Raw genomic sequence first — 10,737 nt, 5'->3', positions numbered from 1 at the left:
ATACACTCGGGCTATACCTTTTAGTTGATCACCCATTTTATAGTCCATTGTTACACATACTACGGTGTACACGAAGGATTGAAACCATGAAATAAAAAAAGACAGCAATAAAATTTGAAAAAAAATCATGGAATAATAAATCACACAAATGCACATTCAAGCATTATTATCATAGAATTATAATTTTCGCGCTATAAAGCGGACACATTCTATCGAATCGGTGGGGGAAGTTGTCTAACCTTTGATAAAATAACCTGTTGTTTTGGCGAGTTGTGGCCTTATCTCAAGACCACATGAGCACATTTCTTAGATATTCGCTTCACAACATAGGAGATCCATGTAATTTTGATCTTGTCACTAGCATACCTTGTAATTATTAATCTTATTCCACGAATTTAAGTTGTAACTGAATGTCTGATTGTGTCTATCAGCCGTCGTTTGTTTCAGGTTTCTTAAAGGTTAGGCTAGCATAGTATAATTCATTGATAGAAACTTAGAAAGAGTATAATATTATACCTACACGTTAATAATTATGTTCGACCCAAATGCGCATGATGAATTTGGCTTCAACGATATAACTATTCGCAGAAACTTCTTATGGTAAATATAAACTATTTGTTAATAATAAATTATTACAGGAAGTTAGAAATGTTATAATATTTATATATTATTATTTTTTATTCTTTCAGTAAAGTTTTCAGCATTTATATATGCCAACTACTAATGGCATTAGCATTTGTGACTGTGGCAATTTTCCACGATCCTACAAGACTTTATGTACAATCACATCCTAGTCTTAGTATCATCGCAAGTTTTATAACTTTAAGTATTTTAATAGCACTCGCATGCAGTGAAAATTTACGCCGCAAGAGTCCTAACAACTTTATTTTCTTGTTTATGGTGACCGTTGCATTATCATTTTTACTAGCAACATCTGTGTCTCATTACTATCCCAATCAAGTACTTTTGGCTCTCTGCTTGGCTACATTGATATGTTTTGCTCTTACAATGTTTGCTTTACAAACTAAGATAGATTTTACAGTCATGGGTGGTTTCTTAATGATATTTGTAATAGTCTTACTGGTTGCATCTATCATTACTTTATTTTTCCCTGGAACAATTATGTCACTCATAGTTGCATTTGCAGGGGTGATAATATATTGCTTATATCTCATTTATGACATCCAAATGGTGGTTGGCGGTGACCATGAGTATTCAATCTCTCCAGACGAATACATACTTGCAGCACTAACAATTTATATTGACATAGTAAACATGTTAATGAACATGTTAGCCATGATGGTAACAGACCATTAAAAATTTTAAATTATAAGACTTATGAATGTTTAAATAAAATAAAAGTTGTAGATTTTGGGTTTTATTTTTCTGAGAAAATATACCTAGCTTTGATAGTATTTACTATTAACACTTTTTTTAACTGAATATTTGTAAACGAATAATATTTAAAAATATTTAAATACTCCTGTTCAATAGTTAATCTTATTAAATACTTTGTGTGAAACAAACTTATATTTTAATGAGAATAATTGATTTTGTGAAAAAAATTTAAAAGAATTATTGTGTTTCATAAATGAGCATTTTTCAACATTATAACTTTTGTAATAATTTAAACATTATACTACTAAATAAAATAAACAAATTATAATTATGTTTGTACATATTGTTATACTTTGTTGCTGTCATATTGTAACCATTGGTGTCAATACCCATTTTTAATTAATTTAAATTTCCTCTATAATACTCGATATGTTAACTTAGATTATGGAATTAAATTTAATCTTATTAAATACTTTGTGTGAAATAAACTTAAATTTTAATGAGAATAATTGATTTTGTGAAAAAAATTTAAAAACGTAAAAGAATAATTGTATTTGATAAATGAGCATTCTTAAACATAGAACTTATGAAATAATTTAAACATTATACTACTAAATAATACAAACAAATTATAACTATATTTGTACATATTGTTATACTTTGTTTCTGTCGTATTGTAACCATTGGTGTCATTACACATTTTTAATTAATTTAAATTTCCTCCATAATACTCAATATGTTAACTTACATTATGGAATTTAATTTTATGATTATATCACATTAAAAAATAAGATAAGTGGTAATATACAATAATTATACTGATACATTTGTTATTTGTTAAGTATGTTTTGTATTAAATGATCTTGGAACGTTCAAGTAAAACTAAATATTTTGTTTTTAATATTTTATATCATTAATTTTTTGTCTGATTATTCAAATTTTAAAATGTATGATGCATATTGGTTTAAAGACAATAGGTATTTGATAAGTAGGTCATCTATATGGAAACTATTTAATATTACATAGGTACATTTGGGGTTTAACGAGTGAGTTGTGAATCTCTTGGAATTGTAAACAATACATTTTTCAAAATAAATAGTAAATTATTTATTAGTACATTAAATATTATGTTGAACCAATAAATTTCTTAAGTAACTAAAGACAAGGATTTTGAATTAATATATTATGTTAGTGTTAAGTTAGTGTAAATAGTTACCTATTATTCTACTAGGTAAATTAAGAAGTTATTATTAATTTATTAAGAAATTATTTAAAACACACTTATTACTTGTAGTGTTTACCTAACTTTTGGATGAATTTATTATTCACTGGTTTGGAACAATTTAATTCATAATGAAACTGATGAATAAAGATTTGGTCTTGCAGTTTTGTTTTACTCTATTCACTGGTCCAATTTCTTTTTATTTTTATTTAACTACATAGGTACATTTAGTTTCTAGCCTTAAATATTATGATAATACTGTTTGGCTCAATTTTAATTTGCATGGATGCAGTTGTTTTTCTTTCAGTAAACCAATTAAGGACAATTGACTGAATATTGAATACCATGGGCATGCCTATTTATTGATTTATTTTATAACATGGGATGTTCCCATTACATAAGATAGCAGCACAGTATAACAGTTTAACACAGTTTAACAAAAACTAAAGGTTTCATACTTGTACGAATTGTTCTTGTAAGCCTTTCCGAGCGAGCTAAATTACTCATTTGTCTTACCTATCACCGTCATAATCCTGGACAGATGCACAAAATCTAATACATTGATAAATTGTTGGTTGCCTTGGTAACACAGAACACAATTATTGAAACTTAAATAAGAATGATCATAAAACAATTAAAAAATAAAAATAATTAATTTTTTATACTGGATATTTCTGAATTCCATAATTCTAAATCCTGTATCAAATACAGGGTTCAAGATAATAATAATTAGAATAATGATACATAATTAAATATATTCACAGATAGGTGTATATATCGAAATCGTATTATTTATATTAGCTATAACATTTAAAATAAAATATAATATTTATATTTAAGACAAGGTATCTTAAATTGTCATAGAGAATCAATTATCAGTATACTCGATTGGTGTTTGATTACTCTTATCAGCCTTAACAAACGACACAAAGACAGCTCTGACCAACAGCAGACGCTGTCGAACCACCGACGTATTTAATACCGTAGGTAAGGAGGTACTAGGTAGTAGGTGCGCCCGATCACTGATATGATATAATCGGACACACGGTGAATTAGATCTCGTCGCGGACTACAATAGAAGTGGACGGTATGGGCTATGGAACTATTCAGCTACCTGGTGTCGGTCATATATTCAAAATAAATTCCACTCCACAGTTGACGGATCAAGATATATTATCATCATTTAGTATATATCTGTGCCGGAATCATATTATACCACCTTGGACGGAGCCTTGCCCATTTTGCCTGTGCAAACGATTGATGCACATATTATAATCGACGAGTCTCTGGATGAGAGTACGAGACCTGCAATTTACGAATGCGTAAGTACATTCATTGTTAATGAAAATCGTTGAAATGCGACACCCGTGTCCGTATCACACTCTAATTTATTATCAATAGTCGGACTACAGATATAAGACACATGTTTTTTAGTTAGTATCACAGTGTATACTTTGAATTGATAATCGTGGACTGTCCGGCGTCCCGGCGTACGACCGCGGTTACTGTTTAGTATCGTGGGACGACTCTTACAGTTCGCACGCTGTCTTTCTGTAATTATTATTAAAAATTTAAGTAATGAGTGCTAACGGTCTTAGCAATGCTAGTACACATATCCCACTGGCGTTCGACGCGGGATCTCATTCAATACGTTTTGGCTTCTGCAATAACAGTTCGCCAAACTCAGATATACCAGCCGTGGTCGGTGGCATGTTGGATGGCACGGAGTCGGTCGCACATATGAATCGTATAAAGCAGGGTTTAACGTATTATGTGAATACCAACACTTTATGTGTCCCACGTGAAGGTAAGTTTTAAAATAAATCTCTGACCAAATATTCAATTTCAAAAAATTTGGACGAAAAGTTCGAGCTCATTTTTCAAGTCCGACAAAAAGTCTGAAAAACAAATTATTTGACAAATACAATTTTAATTTTAAAAACATAATTAAAATATACATTTAATTTCCTTATAATTACTATATTTGGTTATTTTTCCTTATGCTTACAACTTCCAAATATAATTGTTTGTACAAAAATCTTAAAAAAAGACAGGACAAAAGTATAAGTCAATTACAAAAAGTTTAAATATTTAAAATACTGAGTGGGTATTCCATTCATAAAATGAAAATTATTGTTTTTATGTGATTAATAAACAACAGCTTTAGTAAGACTAGTGATAACCGACCTAAATCCGGATAGCCTATACCTACAGCTAAAATATTATAGAAAAATAAATATACCTATTGGTATGTATTTTTAAACAATTTTATTATATGAATCAAATAATTTATATTTTAAACTTTTTGTCTGATTTCTTGTACGATGATATAAAAATAAATCTGACTGTTTGTCCAACATTTTTCAAATCTGATATTTTAACCGATTACTTGTTAAAACAACTATTGATGAAGTCATGAGAAAATAGATTTTTTTATCTTTCAATTGATGTTTTCTTTTTAGGCATGGAACTTTTAAACATAATGGACAAAGGATTAATCCAACATTGGGATGCTTTTGAAAACCTTATGGATTATGCTTACTCGAAGTGTTTGTTCACTGATCCAAAGCTTCATCCTGTTGTATTTACTGAATCACCATCTAATACCAACAAACATAGAGAAAAACTAATGGAGTTGTTGTTTGAAAAATACAATGTACCAGCAATGATGATTTGTAAAAACGCTGCAGCAGCTGCTTTTTCTTGTGGGGAACAAACAGGTATTGTCATTGATAGTGGTGCTACACATACAACTGCCATCCCAGTACACGAAGGATATGTAATAACTGGTGCTATTGTCACTTCTCCCATGGGAGGAGATTTCATTCTCAAACGATGTGAACAACATTTGTATGTAAGTAACATCATAGCCCCTTGTATTTACCTATTTGTGTACCTAATATAATTTTTGTTTGACAATTTTTCATAGGAAAATAATATTGATGTGATTCCACATTATCTTATAGCTAAAAAACAATGGGTAAAAGCAAAAGAAACACCAATATGGTCAAGAAAAAATACACTACCTAAAGTTACAAACTCTTGGCATAACTACATGTGCAAATCAGTTCTTGAAGATTTTAAGCATACCGTGTTAGAAGTAGCCGAATCTCCATATAATGATGCTCTTTCATCAAATCTTCCAACTTGTCATTATGAGTTTCCAAATGGCTATAATCAAGTAATTATTTAAATCAATGATCGATAATTTTTAATTTATATACAAAAACAGTAAATTTAATATTTTTGTTTACCCAACTTAAAATATCATAATCAAATACTAAATGTTGATTTATTTTATGAAAAAACCATATTAATTGCTTATTAAAATAAAATTGGATTTAACAATAAATTAAACTTTTCAAGTAATACATTGTTAGGAAACATAAATCTTTTTTTGGTGTATATCAGGGGCAATAAGAAGTCCATTTGATAAGTGGCTAAAATATACAACATAAAATGTTAAAACTGAAAATTGCTTTAACTACCAACTTGATGGTCCTAATCAGTAGAACATCAACTTCAAGGAGGTATATGCTGATAAATTATAAATAATTCGTTTTTATATATTCTTACAAGTTGAACATGATGTCTGATTACTGCATACTGATATAATAAAAATATTAAAAGTATTAAACTATTGGTAACAATATTATTATTAAAGTCTTACATTATAAGATTTAATTTATAATACAAATAAGTTTAAAATAATGATTGTTTAATGGTAAACCATACAATATTTTATAATATTAATACAAAAGATCTTACACATTTTAGGAATTTGGCAGTGAAAGGTTCAAAATACCAGAATTGTTTTTCAATCCTAGTAATGAAGGAAGTAACTTAACAGCCCTGAGTGGAATTGTCCACCTTTGTGCAGCAATGTGTAGTGATACAATACTAGATGAATTATATGCCAATATCATAGTTACTGGTGGAAATTCTTTAATAAAAGTAAGTTATCAACATTTATACACCAAAACAATTGTTCATATCGTACTTATATCTATTTAAAGGGGTTTCCACGGAGATTACATACAGAAATTGCAACTAATTTAAGAAGTACATCTAGAGTGAAATTGACTGCACCAATAAATTCATGTAATAGGCGATTTGGTGCATGGATTGGTGGTTCATTATTAGCCACTACTGCTAAATTTAATCATTTGTGGTTCAGCAACAGCGATTATCATGCAAATGGCACAGATGAAATCAATCATAATTATCGTTATATTTAATATTTTTTTTTTATGTATTAATTAAATTATAATTTTTTTTTTTTTTTTTGAGAGGAAAAAACAGATTTTCTTCAAATTATTCTTAAATGCTAAAAATTATTGTAGTGGGAGCTACTAAAAACGATTTTGTCAAAATCCAATCTAAAAACATAAAAAATGATTTAAGGAGATATTGATATATCTAGAATGTGACAATATGCCTTTGAAATTTTTCATTAAATTTTCAATGTATTTATAATATTATGAATGTATTTTATTTAATTTCTTCAGACACTGATCATGTCTGATTACATAAATGTGTATATTTACTTTTGATACAACTTTTTACAAATACATATTATTTTTATAATTTCTTTTATATAATCACCTATATTTAAGTGAACATAATATATTCTATACATTCTATGTTAAATTATAATTCACGTTTTATGTTCATGTAATATACTACAATTTTTCCATGATTTTAATTTTTACTAAATTTAATGAAAAAATTATTTCAATCTCCAGGTGGTAATTACCTGGGCCACACACTATTGTGAAACTGTCAATTTTTTTAAAATAATAACTAAACATTTTATTAAAAATGTTTACTGTAAATTATATTATTTCTCTTTGTTGCATATTAGCTGTAGTAGCTTAGGCAATTTTATGTTAGAGTTAACTAAAGTATTTTGTGAAAGTTTATTGGCTGGTTTTTGTTTAAAATTATAAGTAATATAGCACAATGTGATTCAACACATAACAATTAAATTATTAGTCTTAGCACTCTTAACTACCATTAGAGATAATTTGCTTAACACCTTGAATACAATTTTAACTTGACATTATTTTCAATATTATTTTTCAAATTCAATTTCAAAATGTTAGTTATAATAAATATTTTATTTACTTAAGTTATTAAGTTAGTTAGACATTTAACTTACTTACTAGTTAAATAGTAAAGTTTAAAAAAAATTGAATCTCTATCTATGTAATGCCAACCTTAAGTTATTAGTATTGATTGGAAGTTACTGCTCTAAAAAGCTTTAACAATTAATTGTATTATTGGAGAAGAAAATATTGAAAATTGCTTTTTTTTAAATTTTTTATAAATGGTTTTATGAAATTCTAATGTTGTTGTTATTACATTTAGCTTATTTTTTATCAGAAAGTGATATTAGGTACAATCAAAAAAAAAAAAAATTAAAAAATGAAAAATGTAATCAAACTGGTTTTTATCTGGTCATTTAGGAACATGTATACAATTTTATCAAAATTTAAAAACTTTTCATTTAAACAATTTTTTTGTTTTATTTCATAATAAAAATGTATGTACCTTAATGAATCATTACTAGTTACACTAATTTCTAGGTTAGTAATTTTAACCTAATAACATTATAAAAAATCTAAATACCAATAATCTATAGGATGTCTAAAGGAAAACACAATTGTCAATCTTGATAATATTGTTATTCTTCAATAATTAACATTCTAATAATGATATTTTACTTGATCGCTGTCTTTTCCATCATAGTGTACCTATTTAAATAATTTATTTACCAACTTCCAGACTTAATAACAGTTAACAAAATATAAGTATACTCATTAGATAATAAATCCATGTAATAAATATACTTGAACAATAAAAGTTAGCTTTTTAACAAAAGTTATGAACAATCACTAAACATTTAACGGACCAATAGTGAGTTAATGATTCCTTAATAACACAGTTAAATGGTTTTATTGTTAAAGAAAAATTTGCTATGATGTATGATAGAGATAATACATGCAGGAATGGAATCCTCGTAAGAACTACATTTCATACTATTTAACCCAACTAAATTATAATACATCTTTATAAATAAACATAATACAAACATTAAATAGTAATAACTAGTAATTAGTAAATTAAAAGTAGTTAACTGTACCTAAAATTAATAAAAAATATTTATAAATATATGATATTTATAAATCTGTGTTTATGAGAAATAAGTTGTACAAATCAAATTTTATCAAAAAATGATGTAATCAATAAAAATACATGTGTACTACAATTTATGTGGTTGACATACTGGCAATATTGAATGTACTCTTTAGTCTGTATAATAAAACAATTTAATAAATTATAAAACTGCCAATAGTTTTTAAAACTAATTACTGATTTATAATTAAATTCAAAAAAAATAAATTAGTACATACTTATTTATTAATTATCTTTTTATTGTTGAAATATGATAAGTTAAAATGTAATTAGAAAATATTTGAGTATTATTATATTGTAGATTATTAAAAAAAATATTTATTACAGGATCTATGTATATATTATAATAGATATCGCATATAGTTTTTTTATAATGACTTCTAGGGTTTACTTGACAATCTTCATTTTTTTTTTGTCTCAAATGAATTATATTTCGTGGAGTTTTCAGTTGGTTCACACTTGACATTTTACAATATACACTGGTTTGTACTTCATTAATCAAGGTCTGAACCCACGTAAATATTGAAGGTGAATTTTTATAAAACGATTGATTGAAGTCGGAATGAAACGATTCACATGCATTTGTGGTTCTTGTCAATGCAGAAGTTGCTTCTGCCCATAACTTAGGGGGGAACGTACTTGTATTTAAAATGTAATTGTTCAATAAATATTGTGAATACGCTAGAACGCGATTATCAGATGGACACTGTGGCATAAAATCTTCCATAAAACAACTCATTACTTCACTTGGATTTAAAAATAATAAACCAAAGGTATTCCTTAACCACATACCAATATTACACTTATTTTTATACTCGGTAATTAGCCCTAGAGATTGAATTTGTCGATACCATGCTTGAGTCAAGTGAAATCGACAACCAACTACATTCATCCCAGGCCAAACTTCATAAATTGCATTTAGTATAGCTTTTTCAAAATCACTAGTTATATTAGTTGGTAAAAAAAGACGACCCATATTATCACACAATTCCGTTATTTTTTGCAACATATAAATGTAAGTCTCTGTTTTTTTGTCTGGCAGCAAACAAAATACAAGTGGTACATAATGCCCATTTTTGTACCCATGAATTGTATATATTTGAGTAAAAAATCTAGCACTGTATTGGAAAGTGCCATCCATGTATATAGTTTGGACATCACATAAGAATTTTAAGTTTTTTGCACATGAAAAAATCAAAACATTTTTAGAATCATCGTTTAATAATAAGAACGGTTCACCTTGCATTGTCAAAATGTTCATATCTCGTAAAGAGTCGTGTACAGATTGTATAGAAGTTGGATTAGCCGGAAGAATTTTTCGTCGGCTTTCATACATATTTTTTCGTACACGATCTACGTCTTTAACTGAAATATTAGTACATACGCTTTGTCCAATTTCCCGTAAAATTATTTTTTTGGGCCTCATACTTACATCTTCTACTGCTTTACGCTTACAGGCTGAATTGATAATTTGTCTGTCAATTAGACGTCTATCGATAGCACTATGATCTGCTGCATGACTTCCTTCAACCTTGACTAGTATGTAATTCGTTTTTGTAAAAATTTTAGCAGTACATTTTTTCTCGTAGCACCTCCACCGAGTAATGCCGTCTTTAGATGTATACGCATGTATAAATTTAAAATTTTTGTATATTAGCATAATATTACCGCGGTTACTGGTTATCACTTCAATATTGGGTATATTCTCCGACATTATAGAAACTTTTTTATAGAACGCGGCTTCAACTGACAGGTGCATACTGATAGCGAACAATAATCCGTCAATTATCCGCGGATATCGCTATAATAATAGCGCGTACATTGAATCAACACTATTTGATTTTGATGGATTCAGTTCAGGGGTTCTCAAAAAAAAATGTATTAATTTGTTTTGGCGGAAATCGGAATATAACCTTTGGCGGAAAACGGCCATGGTGATAACGGGCTAGGGTCAATTTGGCGGAAAACGGAAACCCCCG

General features: G+C 27.9%; 2 protein-coding genes across 2 annotated transcripts; both read left to right on the top strand.

Moving 5' to 3' along the window:
- The first annotated feature begins 342 nt into the window (after positions 1-342).
- On the top strand, positions 343-1,358 carry LOC111038485 (protein lifeguard 2-like). The gene is made up of 2 exons (XM_022321611.1): positions 343-600; positions 690-1,358. The coding sequence occupies exons 1-2, from the start codon at positions 533-535 to the stop codon at positions 1,315-1,317; spliced, it is 696 nt and encodes a 231-aa protein (XP_022177303.1). The 5' UTR covers positions 343-532; the 3' UTR covers positions 1,318-1,358.
- Positions 1,359-3,498: 2,140 nt separating this feature from the next.
- Positions 3,499-6,853, top strand: LOC111038484 (actin-like protein 6B). The gene is made up of 6 exons (XM_022321610.1): positions 3,499-3,882; positions 4,159-4,367; positions 5,023-5,414; positions 5,490-5,741; positions 6,338-6,514; positions 6,577-6,853. Exons 1-6 carry the CDS (start codon positions 3,851-3,853, stop codon positions 6,796-6,798), a joined length of 1,284 nt encoding a protein of 427 aa, XP_022177302.1. The 5' UTR covers positions 3,499-3,850; the 3' UTR covers positions 6,799-6,853.
- The last annotated feature ends 3,884 nt before the right edge of the window (positions 6,854-10,737 follow it).

This window comes from Myzus persicae, unplaced genomic scaffold (genome assembly GCF_001856785.1).
Source record: "Myzus persicae strain clone G006 unplaced genomic scaffold, MPER_G0061.0, whole genome shotgun sequence".
Classification (NCBI taxonomy): domain Eukaryota; kingdom Metazoa; phylum Arthropoda; class Insecta; order Hemiptera; family Aphididae; genus Myzus; species Myzus persicae.
The sequence above is the reverse complement of the archived record's forward strand: the minus strand, read 5'-3'. Positions and strand labels throughout refer to the sequence as shown.